The 23,610-nt window shown below is 32.1% G+C and overlaps 1 protein-coding gene across 4 annotated transcripts in view; it reads right to left on the reverse strand.

Moving 5' to 3' along the window:
• Window positions 1-23,211, reverse strand: part of LOC139519700 (MFS-type transporter SLC18B1-like) — a 31,219-nt gene extending 8,008 nt beyond the window's left edge. For 2 of the 4 annotated variants that reach the window (XR_011663648.1, XM_071311924.1), the window contains exons 1-10: window positions 23,082-23,191; window positions 18,614-18,839; window positions 17,356-17,451; window positions 14,635-14,708; window positions 12,808-12,955; window positions 9,361-9,429; window positions 6,946-7,036; window positions 4,547-4,683; window positions 1,875-1,973; window positions 18-112 (exon numbers count right to left, since the gene is read on the reverse strand). Coding sequence is in view for 2 of the 4 variants with exons in the window: in XM_071311924.1 (XP_071168025.1) it covers window positions 18-112; window positions 1,875-1,973; window positions 4,547-4,683; window positions 6,946-7,036; window positions 9,361-9,429; window positions 12,808-12,955; window positions 14,635-14,708; window positions 17,356-17,451; window positions 18,614-18,826 (1,022 nt within the window). In the remaining 2 variants the exon portion in view is untranslated. Of the gene's footprint in view, window positions 1-17; window positions 113-1,874; window positions 1,974-4,546; window positions 4,684-6,945; window positions 7,037-9,360; window positions 9,430-12,807; window positions 12,956-14,634; window positions 14,709-17,355; window positions 17,452-18,613; window positions 18,840-22,869; window positions 22,977-23,081 lie in introns of those variants that run through there. The other 2 variants (XR_011663649.1, XM_071311923.1) reach the window with 2 other exon arrangements.
• Between the last annotated feature and the right edge of the window lie 399 nt (window positions 23,212-23,610).

The following is a 23,610-nucleotide window of genomic DNA, read 5'->3' on the forward strand; positions in this document are numbered from 1 at the left end:
ACATTACTAATACTTACAATGGAAAGAAAGGTATTAAAGTTGTTGGACCTAACATTAAGAAAGCTAAAACACTTAAAAGATTTCCTATGAATATCATTGTCTTCACATAACCCTGAAATCAAATAAGTTACATAATAATTTTACTTGATTGATTCTTCAAGGTCTATGTTACTGTGTAAGTCATATACTTGAAATATTACATACTGTTTTAGCTTAGGCTACTGAAACAAAATAAATCAATATTTTGTCTTATCAGTAAACTAACCCATGGGATGCTGGATGTGTACTGATTGATAATTTAGTCTCAGATGCGTGATTTATTTTATTAGTTGTTAGTGGATTTGAACTAGCTGTCAGTAACTGTGAATACTCTCATATCTTTACTTGGTATCTTTTTGTTGTTGGGATATACAAGTACCCCGTCACGTCCACTCTGCATAGTATTTGTATTTTTATCCATCTGATGAATTAAGCCTTCTTCAACTGATTTTTGTATTTTGTTCTTTTGTTGTACTGTTACACCCCTGTCCCAGTATTAGGGGAGGGTTGGGATCCTGCTAACATATTTAACTCCAACACATACTGTATGTATGTGCCTGTCCCAAGTCAGGAGCTTGTAATTCAGTTGTTTTTTGATGTGTTACAAATTTTTTTACATTCATTTTTCATATAGGCTTTGTTCATTGTTGAAGGCCTTACAGTGACCTATAGTTGTTAATGTCTGTGTCATCTGGTCTCTTGTGGAGAGTTGTCTCATTTGCAATCATACCACATCTTCTTTTTTTATATGAGTCATAGTAAAAGTCAAGTTGATGTAGCAGCATTTATAGACATTGTATGGAATATTCTTACATTGCCTCAGTCAATCATATTGGATGGAGGCTATATTTGTTTACTGTAAACCAACAAACTTTTTTTCAATCTGTTTCCATATCACTATACATATGAACTCTATATAAACTATATACTAGCAACAAAAAATATATTATTAAAGCAAGATAAATTACTTTAAAAACATGCCTTTTTGTAGTTTTCCTTGCTCATTTTTAGGGGCCATCAAGGGGAAATTTGAAAATGAATATTTTTAACACAAAAATTATTTAAAAAAAAAAAGAATTTCATATTCAAGTTCTAATAAGGTAAATCCATATCATGAATATGAAATTTGATCAATTTGCCAACATGGACTTATCACTGTTTGCCTGATTCTTACATGGACCTGTACTTAATAATACAATATTTTTTGTTCAGCCATTTCTATCTGGATGATTTATTTTTCACGATTTTCTAATTGACATTGTGTATTTATAGAGGGAAAGGTCCAAGTGATATTCGCAACAATTTAGGACTATGTCTTGTAAATGTCAAGATGAAGTAAAAGCATTTATAATATGGGCTTTTTCTTACAAGCACATTTCTTCTAATCTAAAAGCATAAGTTTTTCCTTTTTCTTTTTTTATAACTGTATGCAAATAAAACATCATTTTGCCTAATGCATAGAAAATAAAGTTCAAAATATTAAAGTAATATAAAGAAATTAAATGAAGCACTGCACAAACAACATATAAGTCAAAACTGCTGGCCCCTGGTAATGTATTTACATGTAATCTGCTAGGCAGTCTGTAAATTAGATAAAATTTGATTGAAATTCACTTATAATAAGATTTTCAACTTCTTTAGAACTCAAATCTCAACTTCTTGAGATAAAGTTGACCTAAATGGTTGGCGTAAGCTCCATATTATTGTAGAATGGTTGTTTAGCATGCAAACCTGGCACTTATACCAAAAGGAGCATCAGATGTAAGGTCTTCATTCAAACCAGTTTTGCAAGTAAAGCATTCATTGAGACATTTAACAAGTTATCTCCCCCTTACCTTACTATCAGTAATCCAGCCCCATAATGGCGCTGTGAAAGCATATATTCCTGGAGCTATCAAAAACATCAATCCTATCTGCCATGTATTTAAATTTAACTGAAAAATTCAAAAACATATTCTTTGTAAGACTATTTATACCACAAAACATATCTCAAAAGATTATGAGTAACTTGTCCATGTCAATTTCTCATGGAAAAAAATGAACATGTACATCTCATCTGAGCAGATTAACTCTTTTATTATATAAACAAGTGAAACTGCGAGCTACTGCTCACTGATGATACCCCCGCCGCAAGTGGATAATATTAATAGTGTAAAAATATGCAAGTGTTCGGTAAACAGGAAGTTGTCGAGTGATGAATCTGAAAACACATCACACGGTATAGCTGACTTATATAAATCCTGAAACCAAATTTCAGAAATCCCTGTATTGTAGTTCCTGAGAAAAATGTGACGAAAATTTTCAACTTGGCTATCATGTGTAAAATCAGACAAGTGTTCGGTAAACAGGAAGTTGTCAAGTGATGAATCTGAAAACGCATCACACGGTATGGCTGACATATATAAATGTTGATACCAAATTACAGAAAGGGTGGATGTGTAGTTCCTGAGAAAAATGTGACGAAAGTTTCATGGGACGGACTGACTGACGGACGGACTGACTGACGGCGGACAGACTGACGGACGGACAGACAGAGGTAAAACAGTATACCCCCCTTTTTTAAAGCGGGGGTATAATTATTACTGCACAGAAATTTTGTGTGTATGCATTTATTTTTAATTCCTCAATGTGAAGCACTGCAGATGTTGAACCCTGAACAGTTGGGGCAAGTATGGACACAACATTTAAGCTTGATACAGCTCTGAATTTGGATTGTGATTAAATAGTTGACACAAAATAGGTTTCTGACACAGAATGAATGTGGTCTAAGAACTTAAACTTAAAAATTTTAAATTGGACATTTACCTGCATGTTTTATTGTTCAATATCCAAAATCTAAATACATGGTTAGATTCAGCATATCACAGAACCCCAAGAATTCAATTGATGAAATCAAATAATGTTCAATTTTAGACCCTTTAGACCTCAATGTGGACCAGTTTAATAACCAGGCCCAAATATTAAAAATCTAAATACATGGTTAGATTCAGCATATTGAAGAACCCCATATATTCAATTTTTGTTGAAATCAAACAAAGTTTAATTTTGGACCTCGATTTGGACCAACTTGAAAACTGGGCCTATAATAAAAAATCTAATATATGTTGAGATTCAGCATATCAAAGAACCCCAAGAATTCAAATTTTGTTAAAATTAAACTAAGTTTAATTTTGGACCCTTTGGACCTTAATGTATACCAATTCGAAAACAGGACCAAAAATTAAGAATCTAAATACACTGTTAGATTTGGCATATCAAAGAAACCCAATAATTCATTTTTTGATGAAATCAAACAAAGTTTAATTTTGGACCCTTTTGGCCCCTAATTCCTAAACTGTTGGGACCAAAACTCATTAAATCAATCCCATCCTTCCTTTTGTGATCATAAACCTTGGGTTAAAATTTCATAGATTTCTATTTACTTATACTAAAGTTATTGTGCAATAAACAGCTGCGCCATGAACGCATGATACGCCCTACGTCTTGTGTGGAAGTTTTATGCAATAATCATAAATAGTTTCTGAGAAAGTTTTAAGCAATAATCATATTTTGTTTTTGAGACACGGCGGGACATGTGAAACCCCCAAAACTAAATATCACTAAAATAAAGAAGTGTGTTAAGTTTTAAGCAATAATCATAAATTATTTTTGAGATACGGCACGACATGTAAAAAAACCCTCCCCTGTTTAACAAAATACTCAATGACTCCAAAATCAAGTTTTGAATCATCACCAAAAAGTAAACAGATCTTTAGATTAATACAACAAAGAAGTGTGTAAAGTTTTAAGCAATAATCAAGAAATGTTTTTGAGATACGGTGCGACAAGTGAAAAAAACACACCCCTGTTTTAGTTACAAAGTGCTGTAACTCAATAAGTTTTAATCTTATTTTCACCAAAAAGTATACAGATCATTTGACCATCATAAGAAACAACTATGTTAAGTTTCATGAAATTTGGATAAGTTGTTCTCAAGTTACGGTGCGACATGTTTACGCCGGACAGATGGACGGACAGACAGACAGACGGACACCGGACATTTGTATACCATAATACATCCCGTCAAAATTCAAAATAAAAACCAAGAAAAATGCTTATTTGGGCCTTTTTTTTGGCCCCTAATTCCTAAACTGTTGGGACCTATACTTCCAAAATCAATCCCGACCTTCCTTTTGTGTTCATAAACCTTATGTTAAAATTTCATAGATTTCTGTTTACTTATACTAATGTTATTGTGCGAAAACCAAGAAAAATGCTTATTTTGGGCCCTTTTTGGCCCCTTATTCCTAAACTGTTAAGACCAAAACTCCCAAAATCAATCCCAACCTTCCTTTTGTGGTCATAAACTTTGTGTTTAAATTTCATAGATTTCTATTAACTTATACTAAAGTTATAGTGCGAAAAACCAAATGTCTTTGGACGACGACGACGACGACGTCATACCAATATAGGACCAAAAAATTTTCAATTTTTGCGGTCATATTAAAATGAAAAAAAAGTAAATTACCTTTGACAAATGTTGAGCTAATGTCGGATCCATAAATCCTAATGAAAATGCTCCTACAAGAATGGAGAATCCAGTTACTAAAGCTAATGGACTCTTCAGGAGAAAATAGAAAGGTTTTGATAACTTGCTATGATGATCTGTAAAAGAAAAGTATTACAATAAAATATTTCAAATTTACAATTTTAAAGCAATGATTTAGTTGATATGTAAATACTACAGGACATTTATTGCATTATCAAAAACACTTAACAGCATGGTTTAAAAGCAAATATACTGGTCAATAGAAATTTGCAACAACAAATATGGCAGTGGTTTCTTAATTTAAACTTGTATCTCTTATTATGATGTTTAACTGAAAACTTTTGTAGGGTTTTGAATATTAAATGTTAAAAGACAGCAAAATCTAAAATCCAGTAGCTGGTAGTCTTTAAAATATTTTTTTCATAAATCTAATGCTGAAATGTTTGTTAAAATCTTGGTATTTTCAAGAGAGTATAATTCTTATATGATTTGCATATCTATAAATACTTCAATTGGATTGGTCAATTAGACTTTTTCTCTTGGTTTACACTGCGATAAACCATGTTTCCGAAACTACTTTCGTAACTTTCACTGTGATCTATTCATGCGTGATACACATGCATTCAGGGATCTCAGGAGTTTCAGCAAATTGAGATTAAAAATCAAATACATAGCAGTTGTCACTGTTACTATTCCAATGCATATGTTGTGTACAAGATGTAAGTTTGTACAAATTATAATTTGTACAGGGTTTTTGTACAAGTTATAAGTTTTTTGACACCTACCTTCTTGCAACAGGTGATACAGGTTTAACTTATAAAATGTACCAGTGTTATGTTTTAAATTCAAAAAAATATACGCCAACCTAACGTTTAGTGCTATTCTCCTTGCCTTCAAACTGGAAATGAGGATACCTGAATGGTTTAAATTCTAATTTTATTTTTTTCCTTATACCATATTCATATCTATACAAAATCTTTGTGAGGTCTTATAATGTTTTTGTATCAATGCTTGAAGTATTAGACTGTATAATGAAGTTGTGAAAAATTGACAGAAATATACGGAGCAAAAGACTGTGTGCTGGCATCATCCATTTTTGTTCAGCAGGTCATAAAACACTGATAACTTGTACAAAAATTCTGTACAAATTATAATTTGTACAACATTACAACTTGTACACAACACATATATAACAAAAAAAAATTAAATGCATTAAAACTTAGAAATGTATAAAATTTAAATTTAAATAAAATCCCAAAAAATTTCATGACTGATTTAGCAGATTTACGTCATACGAATGATAACTTTCAAAGGAAAGATTATTTTGTTATTTGTGCGCTTCAAATTTGGAAGATATCTCATTAAAATGAAGTTTTTAAGGAAGGTGCTATTTCATTATATTTTCTGTTGCATTTATTGAACATTTATGGATTTTAGAAAGTCAATATGGCTGGCAACTCCTTAATTACAACCAGTGAAATTGTTACACAAAACAATTTTAATTTAAAATCAAGAATTTCTATTTTCATTTAAAGTCAAATACAATTTTGAAAATTTTATGATTGCTGATGTGCCGAACTGATTTATGGCAAATAATGAGAAAAAGAACAGAAGGTTTTTTTAGCCTTCAATCAGTTTTACAGATACCTTAACCCTGCCAAATGAGACATCCCTATTTAAGGGCATACCATACAGTTACAGGGGAGGTAATGACGTTGCTAACGTAAAATGTTATTTTCGCGACGTCAAACTGTGACATATCGGGAAAACATGCATTTTTTGACTGATTTTTATCATTCAAACTGATTTAATTTGAAAACGAGTGCATGGACCCCTATTTTTTAAAACAACATTTTGTTTCATTCTCCAGGGAGATTATGTGGACCAAATTTTATAAAACTGTAAATAGTGCAATTTTTTTAATTTTGATAAATATACAGCAAAAAATGACGTTTTTTTTCTCAATTCATGACCATTTGATAAATATGAGTTTTTTCTGAATAAAAAATGCATACATTTTTAGGATACTTGTAAAATACAGAAATTACAAATTATTTAACAAGAAACAATTTGTGTTTATCTTTTAAAACAAAAAAGTTATCTCTTTCTTTCGAAAGGAAAAATACGGCCACAAATCAGAATTTTGAGCAAATATACAAAATTTCGACCTCCTTTAACTCAAAAAGTACCACATGGAGGTATATTTTTTATTACATATTTGATTTAATCAGGCCAAAAATAGCCTATATGGAAATTTTCATCAAACTGTAAATACAGGGTCAAAACTGTATCGTATGCCCTTAAGTACACAGCCAAAAGGTACAAAATGCTTATTCTTTTTATGTGTGTATTGTAATCCCCCCTTTTTTTTATCTTACCTTTAACTGGAGGCATGAGATAGAGACAAAACATTCCATACAGTATAACTACAGAACCCATAACAAAAAATGGTAAACCAAAGCCTCCAGCCTGAAGATATAAAAATATTTATGTAAGACAAGAAAATTTCAATAAAAAAATAAATGGACAAATGATTTCTGTCTTGTGATTTAAATATCAAGCAGCAGATAGACCACTACATCAGTACATAATCTAATATTTTGCATCAATCAAGGACTCAGTCAGAAGAAGCCTGCTCTTTAGTCTTTATCAAACCAGCATTTGAATTACAAATAATTTGTGCTATCTCCTCAATTTATTTAAACTTTTCCATATAACATAAGTAGAGTGAAATTGTTTTTTCTTAGTTGAGTAAACAAAGAAAGAGAAAACAATGAAATCATAAGCCTATGTCATTGAGGTTACCTAGAAACAAGAGGCTCTCAAGAGTCGGAATCGCTCACCTGGTAAACAATGCCTTCGGCCATGTTTTTTGACGAAATAGAAAATAAAACACAAACTTTATTTTATACACCCTACTGATCATTCAAATGAAGTTTGGTTGAATAGTTTTAGAGGAGAAGATTTTTTAAAGTTAGTAAAAATGATGAACAAATTGTGAAAAATTGTCATTAAAAGACAATAACCCCTTAAGGGGTCAATTGACAATTTTGGTCAAATTAACTTATTTGTAGATCTTACTTTGCTGATCATTTTTGCTGTTTACAGTTTATCTTTAATAATATTCAAGATAATGACCAAAAACTGCAAAATTTCCTTAAAATTACCAATTAAGTGGCAGCAACCCAACAATGGGTTGTTTGATTCATCTGAAAATTTCAGGGCTGATAGATCTTGACCTAATGAAGATTTTTACCTCATGTCAGATTTGCTTCAGAGGAGAAGATTTGTGTAAAAAATTACTAAGATTTACGAAAAATGGTTAAAAATTGACTATAAAGGGCAATAACTCCTAAAGGGGTCAACTGACCATTTCGGTTATGTTGACTTATTTGTAAATCTAACTTTTCTGAACATTATTGCCGATTACAGTTTATCTCTATCTATAATAATATTCAAGATAATAACCAAAACAGCAAAATTTCCTTAAAATTACCAATTCAGGGACAGCAACCCAACAATGGGTTGTCCAATTCATCTGAAAATTTCAGGGCAGATACATCTTGACCTAATAATCAATTTTACCCCATGTCAGATTTGCTCTAAATGCTTCGGTTTTTGAGTTATAAGCCAAAAACTGCATTTGACCCCTATGTTCTATTTTTAGCAATGGCGACCATGTTTGTTGATAGATCAAAACTTCGGATATAATTTATAAACTAGATACCCTAAGGAACATTCAGTTAAAGTTTGGAAGTATTTGGCCAAGTAGTTTCAGAGGAGAAGATTCTTGAAATAGTTTACGACGACAGACGACGACGGACGCCAAGTGATGGCATAAGCTCACTTGGCCCTTCGGGCCATGTGAGCTAAAAGAGCAATAAAGAGATTACCAATGGTCTTTCAATCAAACTTAAGATGTTTCCTGGATACATCTTGTTTCAGGGCTATTGGCTGTTGATGAGAAAGTCCCTCTCATTTAAAGAATAATTGATAATCTATAACTATTTATCTGTCTTAACAAGATATTAAGTTTGCCCCAATTTTTTGTCAAATTGGGGCAATAAGATTTATGAAAAATAGTATTAATATTTTGGTAGTTTGCAGGCTTTTGAGTAAATGAGGAATTCTTATGTTCTGATGAAAAGGAATAGGTAAACAATCATCATCTTCTCTGAACATCAGTATGACTAAAATGACTAAAATTTGTTTCTTAAATCAAGCAAAACCTTTTAGAATAGAGCAAATCTACTGGTATGTATATAGGAAAGAAGATAAAGGGAAACAATCAGGTTAAATTTTAACTAATCTCACTGGAATTTGTCATCAAAGATTTAATCTCTTTTTGAATTCATTTTTAATCAGAAACGTTTCTGAAATTTCTTTACACTACATTAGATCATGAACTATTTCTGCTGTCAAAGAGTTTTATGTCATATATGATTTACAATAGTTTTTCTGATGGAGATAAGTCATTTAATAAATACTATCACTTATGCAAATAAATGTAATTTGATCGAGTCATTTACTGTATTTCCATGAAAATGAATCCTCCTTACATCCACTTCGTATGAAATTTAATGGATAGTTGTCTCATTATGGATTGACAATCATAACACATCTCCTTACTTTCATGTCATACAGATTCCTGACTTCTTTATTGTCACTTGTAAAAATCCAATGCTATTTAGATTTTACTGTAAATACAAGCCTGCTCCAATTTTGTATAAGTGTAAAATGGTCAAGACACCACAAGAGAACCATCAGATTAACATAATACATAATGGACTTACAGTATATAAAGCTCCACCTATCGCTGGACCTACCATCATACCTATCCCACTGAATGTTTCTAGTGCTCCCTGAAATACACATAAAAGTTGTACAGAAAATATAAACAATGGCAATGTTCTTAGGTCAAAAACATTATTAACATTTTACATTTTCAATTAACCTGATCGAATTACAATAAGTCAATATACTAGTTTATATCTAAAACAAAGCTGTTACCCGCTACTGTAATTAGGAATGTTTTTTTTTATTATTGCAATCTTGATACTGTTTTATTTTCAATATAATGTAACATTGCAATAATTACAGAATTTACAGTATTTTATTTCTTGATATATAACAAAAGTCTGCATACCAGTGGCAGCCTAATTTTTATTTGTACTTCTTGAAAATTGGAGGGTAGTCATGTTCATTTTGGATTCTGACCCTGTAATGGTGATTGAGGTAATTTATCTGGAAATAAATTAATGAACAACAACTGAAAAAGATGTCAAGTGGTAAGAAAACTGTAGTTAAATTAAAGAACAAAAAGATGAAATAAAAACAAAGGATGGGACACAGAAGTCAAATGTTAATAAATTGCTTCCCTGAGCGCAGCTGGACACGACCACAGAGGTCCAACCCTGAATAGTTGGGGCAAAAATGGACACAATATTCATGCTTGATACAGGTCTGAATTTGGATTGTAATTAAATATTTGACACAAAATAGGTTTCTGACACAAAATAACTGTAGTCAAAGAACTTAGAATTGGTTATACGATTTGAATTTTTGAATTTATATTCAATTTTTTCCAATTGTTTTCCAGTTGAGAATTGACCCCCTTAACCCCCCTCTTTATTTTGATTAAGTGCAATACACTAAGGTGTTGAGAATTGATCCCCCCCCCCTTTTCCCATTTTTTTTTACACCCAACCCAACCTTTTTTTTTTGGCAAAAAAAATATTTGAAGAAAATTTCTTTTTAATTTTTGTCCCCCCCCTAATTCCCCCTCGCCCTTAATTTCTTTTCACCCCCCCCCCTTTTTTTTTCTTTCCCTCAAGATATGGTTAAAATCTCAATTCAAATTTTAATGGATTTGCAACCATAATTACTAGGGATGTCAAAAGATCTGAAATTTAATACTCGGATACTCGGTCAAGATACTTGAGTACTCGCGAGTACTTGGGTCGCGAGTACTCGGGTGAATCTTATACGTCTATTGAAAAGTTTAGATTTTCTGTGGGATGCAGTGTTTTTGTTATAACCTTTCATAAACATAAGAAAAACGTGCTACAAACATAGCTTGCTACTTTGTTTTTGTGTCAATTAAATAATGAATTAATTTACCGACCGCCGTTTCTACAAATAAACTTGAGAAAGGAAATGGGGAATGTGTCAAAGCGACAACAACCCGACCATAGAGCGGACAACAGCCGAAGGCCACCAATGAGTCTAATGTGTCAAAGCGACAACAACCCGACCATAGAGTAGACAACAGCCGAAGGCTACCAATGAGTCTAATGAGTGTACGTTTTCAAATTACTTGTGCTTTTTCCTGTTGCTCAGTCTTACTTTTCCTATGTTTTTTTTGCATCATCGTTTGTCTGATATTTTAAATTTATTTTAGTCATGTTGTTATCAGTTTAATTTTTCGACTTATGGGTTTGAATGTCGCTCTCGTACTTTCGTCTATCTTTCAATTGTAAATTCAACAATTATAGTTATTATAAGTTTCACTGAGTAAATAAATTAATTTAAATGTACATCTCATACCAATCACGTTTACAAAAAAGTCTTGATTAACAAACAAAGGTAAGTTTTTACAGCTTGGGATGAACCAATTATTAATCCATGAAAGTGTTGAATCGTGTACAAACACCGTTAAAATGTCTCTAATCAGTTGCAGGTCACTTTGAATTTGTTCTTGAGTAGAAATATGATCTGTTCAATAATTACAGACAAAATAGAATTGAGAGTGGAAATGGGGAATGTGTCAAAAAGACAACAACCCGACCATAGAACAAACAACAGCAGAAGGTCACCAACAGGTCTTCAATGCAGCGAGAAATTCCTGCACCGGAGGCGTCCTTCAGCTGGCCCATAAACAAATATACTAGTTCAGTGATAATGAATACTGTTTGACTTTCTATTTTTTGTTACAAGTCACATAAAAACATTCCCTCGGAAGGAAAGGACGTTGCTGGTACCACTACACATGTATAACAAAAGGTAGCCTCAAGATAAAATCGAAGCACACTCTTTGAGCAGGATAATCTAAGGAACAATCATGTTAAGTTTCATCCAAATCCATTCAGCAGTTTCAGAGGAGAAGATTTTTTAAAGTTAGCAAATATGATGAACAAATTGTGAAAAATTGTCATTAAAGGACAATAACCCCTTAAGGGGTCAATTGACAATTTTGGTCATATTAACTTATTTGTAGATCTTACTTTGCTGATCATTTTTGCTGTTTACAGTTTATCTTTATCTATAATAATATTCAAGATAATGACCAAAAACTGCAAAATTTCCTTAAAATTACCAATTAAGTGGCAGCAACCCAACAATGGTTTGTTTGATTCATCTGAAAATTTCAGGGCTGATAGATCTTGACCTAATGAACATTTTTACCCCATGTCAGATTTGCTCTAAATGCTTTCGTTTTTGAGATATAAGCCAAAAACTGCATTTGACCCCTATGTTCTATTTTAAGTAACGGCGGCCATGTTTTTTGACGGATCAAAAATCAGGCACACACTTTGTGCAGGATACTCTAAGGAACAATCATGCTAAGTTTCATTCAAATCCATTCAGTAGTTTCAGAGGAGAAGATGTTTGAAAAATTGTTAACGACGACAGACGACGACGACGACAGACCACGACGACGACGACGGACGCCAAGTGATGAGAAAAGCTCACATGGCCTTTTAGGCCAGGTGAGCTAAAAAGCAGTGTAAGTGAGGTAATCAAAATTTTACTTAAATGTAATTATCCATTGACCAGGACACCCTTGTTTTTCCCCCTTTTCTGCCCCTAATTCCTAAACCATTTGAGCCATAACACCCCAAAGCCAATTATAAACATCCCTTTCTGGTATAGAACTTTGTGGTATAATTTCAGAGAAATCAATACACCATTCCATAAAATATTGTCAGGAAACTAGAAAAATGCTTAAATGGGCCACATTTTAGCCCCTCATTCCTAAACTAATAGGACCACAACCCCCAAAATCAATCCCAACTTTCCTTTTGTGGTTATAAACTTGTGTTTAAATTTCATAGATTTCTATTCACTTATACTAAAGTTATTGTCCGGAAATCAAGTGTCTTCAGATGACGACAACATTATAGCAATATACGAATGCAATAATTTTGGGGTTGTATAAAAATAGCTTATGCTGGCCCTTTTGGAGAGTGAAAGACCAGTATAGATAGAACAACCCCTCTTTCTTTACTATTTTCACTTACAAAAACAGTGGATACATTATCAGGGAACACACTGGCTGTTATGGCAAACAAAGCTGTTACATATGCTGAACACCCTAATGCTTCCACTATACGACAGCAAAAGCACATCACAATGTAAACTATCCCATCAGGACATCTATCTAAAACTCTGAAAAATAAAAAAATATGTACAAATTTTATTTTGATATAAAGACTGATAACTTCACACAACAAAAGGACTCTTTTATAGTTGTGAAATTACTTGATATACATGTATCAAACTTCGTTTCTGTGGAAACTGATCAAAGTATGAAATGTAGGTCACAGTGACCGTCACACATGTATTTTACAAAATAGAGCTAAAGTTTAACAAGAGTGCACACACTAAAATGTCTCGCCTTTTTTACTAATCATTGATTTTATGTTGATAGTCCTAAATGTAAAGCTTTAATACAACTGTCACATAAACTTAACATTAACCAAGAAAAACAAACATTGATCAATGAACCATGAAAATGGTGTCAAGGTCAGATAAACATGATAAACCATGCCAGGCAGACATGTACAGCTAACAATTCTTCCATACAACAAATACAGTTGACCTATATCTTATAGTTTAAGAAATACAGACGAAAACAAAAAACTTAACACTGAGCAATGAACTGTGAGAATGAGGTCAAGGTCAAATAAAATCTGCGTGACTGACATATAGATCATAAAATATTTACATACACCAAATATAGTTGGCCTATTACTTATAGTATTACAAAAATAGACCAAAACTCAAAAACTTAACTTTGACCACTGAACCATGAAAATGAGGTCAAGGTCAGATGACACCTACCAGCTAGACATGTACACCTTACAATCATTCCATACACCAAATATAGTATACCAATTGCATACAGTATAAGCAAAACAGACCAAAACACAAAAACTTAACTATAACCACTGAACCATGAAAATGAGGTCAAGGTCAGATGACACCTGCCAGTTGGACATGTACACCTTACAGTCCTTCCATACACCGAATATACTAGACCTATTGCTTATAGTATCTGAGATATGGACTTAACCACCAAAACTTAACCTTGTTCACTGATCCATGAAATGAGGTCGAGGTCAAGTGAAAACTGTCTGACGGGCACGAGGACCTTGCAAGGTACGCACATACCAAATATAGTTATCCTACTACTCATAATAAGAGAGAACTTAACATTACAAAAAAATTTAACTTTTTTTTCAAGTAGTCACTGAACCATGAAAATGAGGTCAAGGACATTGGACATGTGACTGACAGAATATTCGTAACATGAGGCCTCCATATATACAAAGTATGAAGCATCCAGGTCTTCTACCTTCTAAAATATAAAGCTTTTAAGAAGTGAGCTAACACCGCTGCCGCCGCCGGATCACTATCCCTATGTCGAGCTTTCTGCAACTAAAGTCGCAGGCTCAACAAAAAACCTGTAGTCAGTCAGGGGCATTACTTGAACAAGTTAGTATTTTCAATTATTTATATATAGGTATTTTTTTTATAATTATTTTCTCAAAAGAGTTATATTATAATTTATCATCAAGAGGTATTATTTGTTGAAATTTTCATCTTGTGCATTGAAATTGGAACTGCTTAATGTTTAGACTATCAGTTTTTTAGATGCCTGTCATGAAAATAAGTATATTCAATGTTAAAAAGAAAGTTGCTGTGACAAAATCATGAAATTAATATATATATTGAAATGAAGAAACAAATCCCCACATGCATGGTTCTGATTCATTAACTTATATAATAATTGTGAATGTCTAGCAAATAAAAAAAAATTGTAAAAATTTAGTTTGTAAACTTACCCAAAAAGAATTGCACATGTCCCAGTTACAAATGTACCACATGAAAACATAAACTTTGAGCCTATTCTTGTAATCTGTTCAAAAAGATATAAAAGAAACATTCAAAATCTAAAATTCATCTTTTCATGCTGTCAATTCTTAAATATTTGTAATATAAATATTATTATATTTAATTTGAGGATTTCCTGGGAATAGGTAAACTACAAATTTAAATATTCGACAAAATACAAATTTCATTCTGACTTTTATTCAGAACTTGTGAAATACAGGAAATCTAGTACCCATAAAAAGTGTTACCCACAAAATAAACAAATCCACAGTATATAAAGAAAAAAACATGTTAAGTGGTCTTCAATGATCAGCATAAAATGTCAAAGAGATACAGGAGTAGGAACCCTTCTCTATACAAAATTGACATGCTGAGTGGGATTTTTAACATGCCAGTTCAAAAGGACACAGACTGCAGGTACAGTGAAACTTCTCAAAACCGACTGCCCTTTGGACTGAGAAAAACAGCCAGTTTTCAAGGGTGGCCAATTGTTTAAAATTGAAATCATCAAGAGTTACTCCCCTTCAGCGTGCATGTGCATGTTTGAGAATACATTTGTATTTTAAAATGTTTTTTTTTTTATCTTACTCACAAATAGTCACAATACATGTTTTTCAGTGTGAAATTTGGTTCTGTATATTATATGTATTGTAAATATAGCTACAAGTCCTATTTCATTTTGTCTGTTTTGCAGGAATAATAGGTAAAAATGCCATTTATCAATAATTAATAATTTCTAATAAAAATAAATAATAGAACACTGTTTTAGACTGACATCATTATAATAATCATTTATAGATACACTGTAATCATCTGTCATTCAATAATAGTCCGAGATTACTCTGACGTCCAACGGCTGTTTTGCCAGACAAGCTGGGGCCGTGGGACGGCCCAGCTTGTCTGGCAAAACAGCCGTTGGACGTCAGAGTAATCTCGGACTAATTCAATAATTACCTTCTGACAGTAATGAACATATATATTGGCAGGACTTGACACTACTTAATTATAGCCAATTTTATCGTTGGGTCATAGCTAATAAATAACATAATATGAAAATGGACAGGTGTAAACAATGTGCTAGCTTTTATCTTAATAATTTCTGATAATATTAATAAAATGTGAATCAAACTTAGTAATATTAGTGATGCCAGTTTATCTTACTAGTAATCTGTTAATTCAAATTTGACATAAATTGCATTCATTTCATCACAGAAGGGTACCTAATGCAAAATTGGAAGTAAAACATGGCACTGATGGCATTCCCCATTTCACAAACAATTATAAAACACTTCACATCAAATAAATCACACTTATATTGGTAGTTCTAACATGACATTCTTCAAACGCTTTGAGATCACACCCGTGGTAAAACATGAATATATTGTTTGGGCTGTTCAGAACATACTCACACGTCATGCTTTTTTTATCAATGAGCTACCCGAAGTCATAGAACGATGACAAAAGAATATTAGCATTTTACGGGAAAATAAATGCTTGTGAAACCAAAAACATCACAACAATGAAACGTAAACAAAGGATGCTAAAATGTGTTACAAGCCATTTTGTGTATACATATAAGACACATAAGTAAAACTATCATTTTAATTAATCAAAACCTATCTAAATACTGCATTGTAAATAGTTTAACTATGTCACTAATTCAGTTTGCTCCATTCTTTTATGTCAATTGAATAGTGTGATTATTTGCAGATATTTTATCCCTCGCTATCGCTGGTGGTGAAATATATAGCATACAGGGCCAACCCCTGGTAAAATCAGTATAAATTCAAGCCCCCATGATTTTTTTCTTAATTTTATTTGACAATATACATGTATATCTTCTTTATGATAAAACTTGTATTTGTTGAATGCTTGGAATTATGTGGTCAATCTATTTACTACCATTCGCTACAGTTCCTTAAGTTTTTCAGTCATATGTATCCAAAATCCATCAATGTTGTAAAGTTAAAGATTTTATTATTTTATTCTGAGAAGCGTATCAGATTTCCTGTTTGATATACTGTACCCACTGAGCTTGAGTATACAGTTTGAGTTACGTTTGACAGGTAAGAAGAGGTCACTCACATGCAGGTGTCTGATAGACCAGAATTATCTTCTTTGTTTACATAACAATTATATATACTGATAGATGATTTAAGTTGTCAAGGTCAGTTTTAGGAGGTCAAATTTAATAGATTTTGATTAATTAATTAAATACAAAAAATACAGGCCAGTATCCAGTTTAAAGGGTCGGCATGTTTTTATAAGATTACATAACCATTGATATGAATACAAAGCATCTTAGACATGTTGATTTGGTCTGTATGAGAGAAGAACCAGTGTTCGGAGGGACAGGCATGTAGTATTTTTTTACAAGGAGCAGATAAGACCAGACCATGCTTTAATGCAGCAAATACCAATTTTCAAGTCATTGAATTGACCTAGACTGGGATCAACCCAAAGCATCAACCCCTGAACCTGAGACTACTAAGGCAGTTAACAATACAAGATCCACATGCCTTATGGAGAGAAGTCTAAAATGCAGAAACACAAAAAATGCCTTATGGAGAGAAGTCTAAATGCAAACACACAAAAAAATGCCTTATGGAGAGAAGTCTCAAATGCAAACACAAAAAAACATAAGTAACATTAAAATCTGACATCATACTTACATAGTTACCAAATATTGGTGATGATATAAAAATAACAAATTCAAACACACCAAATATAAATCCTGTTACTGTTGTTGATACTCCTTTCCTTGCAGCCTAAAAATACAGAAATAAGAACATTTGATTGGATATTGACTCGAGTTCCAAGTAATCAAATATAAATTGTACTAGGTTTGTACAACATTGTACAAGGGCTTCACATCCAGTCAAGGTCATTATGTATCCACAGTATCCTCATAGTAGACATAGTAGTACTGTGGATTCATTAATTTTCGTAGGTACCAATTTTCGTAGATTGAAGAAAACTTGCATATTCGTGGATATTTAATTTTGTGGTTTTGATAATGACTTTTGTCTGTATAAATTCCTTTCGAACATTTGTAATTTGTTGGATATTTAAATTTGTGGTTCCCTTGTACCCACAAAAACCCTGAAAATTAGTATCCAACTAATATTAGTGAATTCACAGTAGTATATTATTGTTCAATATATCAAATTTACAATTTTGGCATATGTACATTTACAACAACTCAATCGTTTCACTTTTGCTGTATTTTTTATGGTGTTTGCAAACAATCACTTCTGATACTTATCAATGAATTTGTGCAAATAGATGCAAGAAGATGTAGTATGAGTGCTAATGAGACAACTTTCCATCCAAATCACAATTTGTAATAGTAAACCAATGTAGGTCAAAGTACTGTCTTCAACATAAGCCTGACTTAGTAAATATATGTGCACTTAGCACACTTCTAATCAATCTTCAGTTAGGGGTCAAATTAAAGGTTGCATGAATACTTATTCATATGATGTTAAATCATTTGCTTGCAAGCCAATAATACACTAGTAAAGTTTTTGAGTGGGTTTTGACAAAATTGTACCAAAACAACTGTTAATAGCAAAATATAATTTTATTCTTTTATAAATGTTTGAAACATATTAATCTTAGTTAATGTCCCTTTAAACAAAATGTGTTCTATTCTGTTAAACTATTGTACATGTAGTATTAATTTTAGCAGTGTAATGATTTTCAATAGTTTCCCACTTAAATAAAACAATCACAAGTATAATAGACTAGTATTGTACAAAGTGCATTTTCATGTGCATGTTACATGTGTACATGTAATATCCCAGTTATGCCTATACCAAAATTTTAAAAGACAGTGAAAATATACATTGTATACAAATGTATATGTTTTCACCAAAATTTATTTAACATTTTACACTATAATAAAAAAAAATTAACTACAGAACTAACCTCAGCAGGGAAAAATGGTGCTAAAAGTGAAAAACATGTGCACGCAAAAAAATTCATAAGTCCCATAGATAAAAGCAGCAATTTTTCTCGTCGTGTGATTCTGGAAAATGAAAATTCTTCTTTGATAATATCATTTGATTTTTCTTTTTCTTCAGCATCTTGAAGAACTCTATCAGAGTTAATTAAAGGAGTCTTTTCTGAAGAATCTGTCATTTTGATATTTTTTCTGAAAAAAAAAGCATACATGTATATTACAAATATAAAGACCTATATACATGTACTGGTATTAGGGGAAGCACAACTAAAGTAATACTAAAATATATTATCTTTTTATTTGTCCTACGAAAGTTTAAATCATTGTTATACCATTCTTATATATTAAGGGTTCATACTGTTAGGGGTTATACTGTTAGGGTTATGGGAGTTGAAAGTGCACAAATTCCTCCATAAATCAGTCAAATTCAAGTTGTTATACTAACCATTCACTAGACAAAAGAAAACGTAATTTTCGGAAGAATTCTAATTCATTTTATCCCTGCTTGTTTCAAAACTTGTCAGTTAATGTACCTCATGTTTCATTGGTAAGTCAAGTGGGAAAATCAATTATTGACTCCCCCCCCCCTTTTTTTTCTTCCTTTACACCAAAAAATGGTGGGCAGGAGAAATAACTCAAACTCAGATTATTTATGTTCTATTGAAACCTAATTTAAATATCTTAGTCCTTAGGCAGCTAGCCTGAAGAGATGTTTATTATTAGCATGCTTAAAGGGGCACTAGCTAGGAGATATATAAAAAATCTAAAGTTTGATTTTTTTCTGTTCAATCAATAATGAAATTGAAATATAGTGAAATAACAATTCGCTTTTTGCAGCCAAAAAGGTTCAATTTTGTCATGTTTGTCAAATTACACTAACATTGATAATTAGGTCTTCACTTGCAAGTGAATGAGTCCACCTCTTTAAATCCGTATTCATGTGAACTTCAATTGCTACTTTTTGAGTAAAATGAAATCAAAATTTCAGATATTCACTCAAAATTAGGATTTGTGGATGTGTTCCAGACCATATGAGTATTTGGACCGTACGCGTACGGTCCTGACCGTATACGTATACTCGTACGGTCCGACCATACGCGTACGGTCGGACCGTATGAGTATACGCGTACGGTCCAGCTGAGCAGACATGTTTTGGGATCATATGGGTTAAATTTAAACAAACATTTATCAAAATCTTTATTTTTAGTTATACAAATTGTTATTATTACAAATAGATGAATAAAGTGAATAAGCGAACAATTGACATTAAATATTTGTTAAATTGTATATCTGAATCCTATAATGTTACTCTGGACCAAGGTGACACTTGCTACAAATGTACCACAAGGAACGTCATATTTTCTTTTACATTAACATGATTTGTTAATGCATGTTCCTTTGTCTTTTTTTGTAAAGTTCCTAAATATTCTATAACAATTGTCTCCCCACATTATGTTTTCTTACGATAACTTCAATTTCAATGAGCATAATGGGCTGCATGCAGTTAACGAATGACTGACATGCTAAATACAGGAGATTAACAGATTAAATAAGCGTGATTATTTTAAATAGTTAAAATAATAAGTTTTTATTTCCATTACTATTGAACTTTTTATATTAATTTGAGACATAAGTTCTGTTGATCTGTTATATACATTTGTATCTAATAAACTTGACTAACTTCTTAATATTAATCAGACCGTACGCGTACGGTCCGACCGTATGCGTATTTTGAAAAAGTACGCATACGGTCCAGACCGTACGCGTATGGTCCAAATACTCATACGGTCTGGAACAGATGTATTTACTTTTTTGTTTTAAAAGATAATTACAAGCTGTTAAATTATTTGTAATTTCTGTTTCATAAAAATGGCCTATAAATTTTTGCATTTTATTTTTACAAACAACTCATATTTCATGTATTTATCAAATGTTCATGAATGTAGAAAAAACGTCATTTTTTTGCTGTATACATATGTCATGTATATCCAAATTAAAAAAATTGCACAATTTACGTTTTCATGAAAATTGGTACAAATAACATGAATAATCTTCGTACTTAATCAAACCAAATGTCATTTAAAAAAACTCGTTTCAAGTTAAATACGTTTGAATGATAAAAATCATTCGAAAAATGCATCTTTTCCCGATATGTCACAGTTTGACTTCGCGAAAATAACATTTAATGTTAGCAGCATCATTACCTCCCCTGTAGCTGTATGGTATGCCCTTAAGCAGAATTAAATGTTTATCCAAGACATCATAATTATTTAAACCGTCAAATTCAATCCTTTGCTTACCTGCTTGGGATGTACATGATGTACATGTATTGAATAGTGCTGGTAGTTGTAAAAGGCACCAATTTGAGGTGAGGTTGTTAGGGGCTTGATAAGGGATTATCATGTTATGAGGTAGTCCAAATAATTATGACGTCTGGCAAGGCTATTTTAATTTAAGGCGTCCCAGAAAAAATTAAAATAGCCTTGCCAGACGTCATAATTATTTGGACTATAGCCCCACAGGACGCAATTACGACTGGACACAATTACGAACAATTTCCAATGTTTGCCCTCTGAGATCATATTTGTTTATATTTATCAATAAATGTTTTTATAAATAAAAACCCTATTAAAAATCCCTTGTTTTCATGATAATACAATTTATGTGCACTTGGTGAATGTTGATGACGATGACAAAATAATTTTGAAAATATTATAAGAACGGCAATCTGACCTGGAAGTTATATAAAAAAAATACATAAAGGTAAGTGCATATTGCCTTCTTTTGTTAATATATAGAAAGAAAAATATCTCCTGATTCTGTTCATATGCGTGATGCCTTTTATCATGACCAAATAACCCCACAATTGACGTTTTTTAGATTCATGTGAACCTATTTATGGCCAAAAGAAAATATGTTAATTTTATTGAAAAGTCCAGAGAACTCCGAAAGAAATGTTGACCAATATAAAAAAAATCATAGATGAATGATAAGTACACCACCGAAATGGATAAACTTGAATTTAGTGCTCCTTTAAAGGAGGAACTTACACAAAAACAAAAAAAAATCAGAAATCTTTACTTTACACATGACCGACATTTCGTCTACAACCACTGCTGAAGTAATTGAAGTAAAAAACAAACTTGTGCTTTTTATTTTCCTATGAAAATGTGTTTGAGACAAAGATTAATGTATGCTTTATCAATATAGACTGTTGTCATTGATTTCTTCTGCAAGATATATCAATATAGTGCTGTTCGGAATTGCGTCCATATGTGGCTCTCTTGACCCGTAAAACGAGGTCACGCAAATCTTACTAAAGTATCCCAACATGCATAAAAATTTATGTGGGATATGATGCAAAATGGAAAGCCTTCATACATCTTAAATTCTATGGTATAAAAAATTCAAGAAAACTAGTCAACATAAAAAAAATATTAATCACAGTTCAAAAATCGTTCGTAATTGTGTCCGGTGAGGCTAGTTATGAGGAATCCGGGTCCGTCCGCTCTGATTTCGGTAAATTAAATATGTTGAAGTCGGTCTACAATTTCGCCGAATATTTACGATGTATTATGTTGTCTACAGCTAGCTGCTACTAGGTTATAAGTTAATTCCTAACAATTTGTACATCAGTGTTTTTACCCATCCAAGCTGACTATTTTATTTGAGAAAAATGTTATTTTCATTATTAATCCATCAAAGGCAATTCATATACCAATCAGTGATATCAAAGATTTCAAATCATACCTAATCAGCAATAAAAATTCAATCAGGAACATATATATTAACGTTAGATATACTGTTCCCAGATTCAATCAACAGTAATTAAAAGTAAATATAAAATAAAGTGTAACAATGCAGCCAAGAATTTTATTTAATTAATATTCTGTATTTAACTGTTAATAGATATACATAAATTTTAATATATATAAATATGTATTTCTTTCATTAATGTAACATATATATACATATCATAAATGAAAATAGGGCGAACGAACCCAGGGCGAACGGATTACCAGGGCGAACAAACTCAGTGCGAACGAACCTAGGGCGAACATGTAATCAGGCCGAACGATCCCGATACCAGTTATGAGGGGCAAATTAGAAAATCGCTCGTAAAGTATGATGAAAAGGAGTGTGGAATCCCTCAGTATTAAGGCAGTCAACATTTGCACACTTCAAAACGCTGATGAGTGTGCTGAGAACGTCAAACAATTACCTGCTATTTCGATAAAGGTAGCATCCTGCAGAAATAAATATAGTTTTCTGCACGCAATACCGGCTGCAAAAAGAGTTATCTTCCCTGTTAAAATAAATAACTGAAACAATTGCGGAACAAATCTGTAGGAATACACGAATCAGTTATCTATATCGATCTATCCTCAAATATAATATTAACTTCTTGTAAAAAAAAAATAGACGTTGACTTACCTCAAATTAAGTATTCGAATTATGTTTACCGTTTACGAACAAGGATCTTACTATACAAATCATTGTTACGAATGAAGTAACATTGTTTTTGTATAATTATATAGGTCACTAGCCTAACTTACATTATGTTGTGCAACACACGGTCCTTCCCATATTTCAATTCACATCAGGTTTTCACATTATGTTAAAAAAATAGGTTAAGAAGTTTACTTAGTAGTACACTTAGTACAATAAAAAACTTGGTATTAAATTGATTTCAATAAATAAAATTGAGAATGGAAATGGGGAATGTGTCAACTTAGTAGAGACAACAACCCGCCCAAATAAAAAACAACAGCAGAGGGTCATCAACAGGTCTTCAATGTAGCGAGAAATTCCCGCACCCGGAGGCGTCCTTCAGCTGGCCCCTAAACAAATATATACTAGTCCAGTGATAATCAGTGAACGCCATACTAATTTCCAAATTGTACACAAGAAACTAAAATTAAAATAATACAAGACTAACAAAGGCCAGAGGCTCCTGACTTGG

This window comes from Mytilus edulis, chromosome 4 (genome assembly GCF_963676685.1).
Source record: "Mytilus edulis chromosome 4, xbMytEdul2.2, whole genome shotgun sequence".
NCBI classification, from domain to species: domain Eukaryota; kingdom Metazoa; phylum Mollusca; class Bivalvia; order Mytilida; family Mytilidae; genus Mytilus; species Mytilus edulis.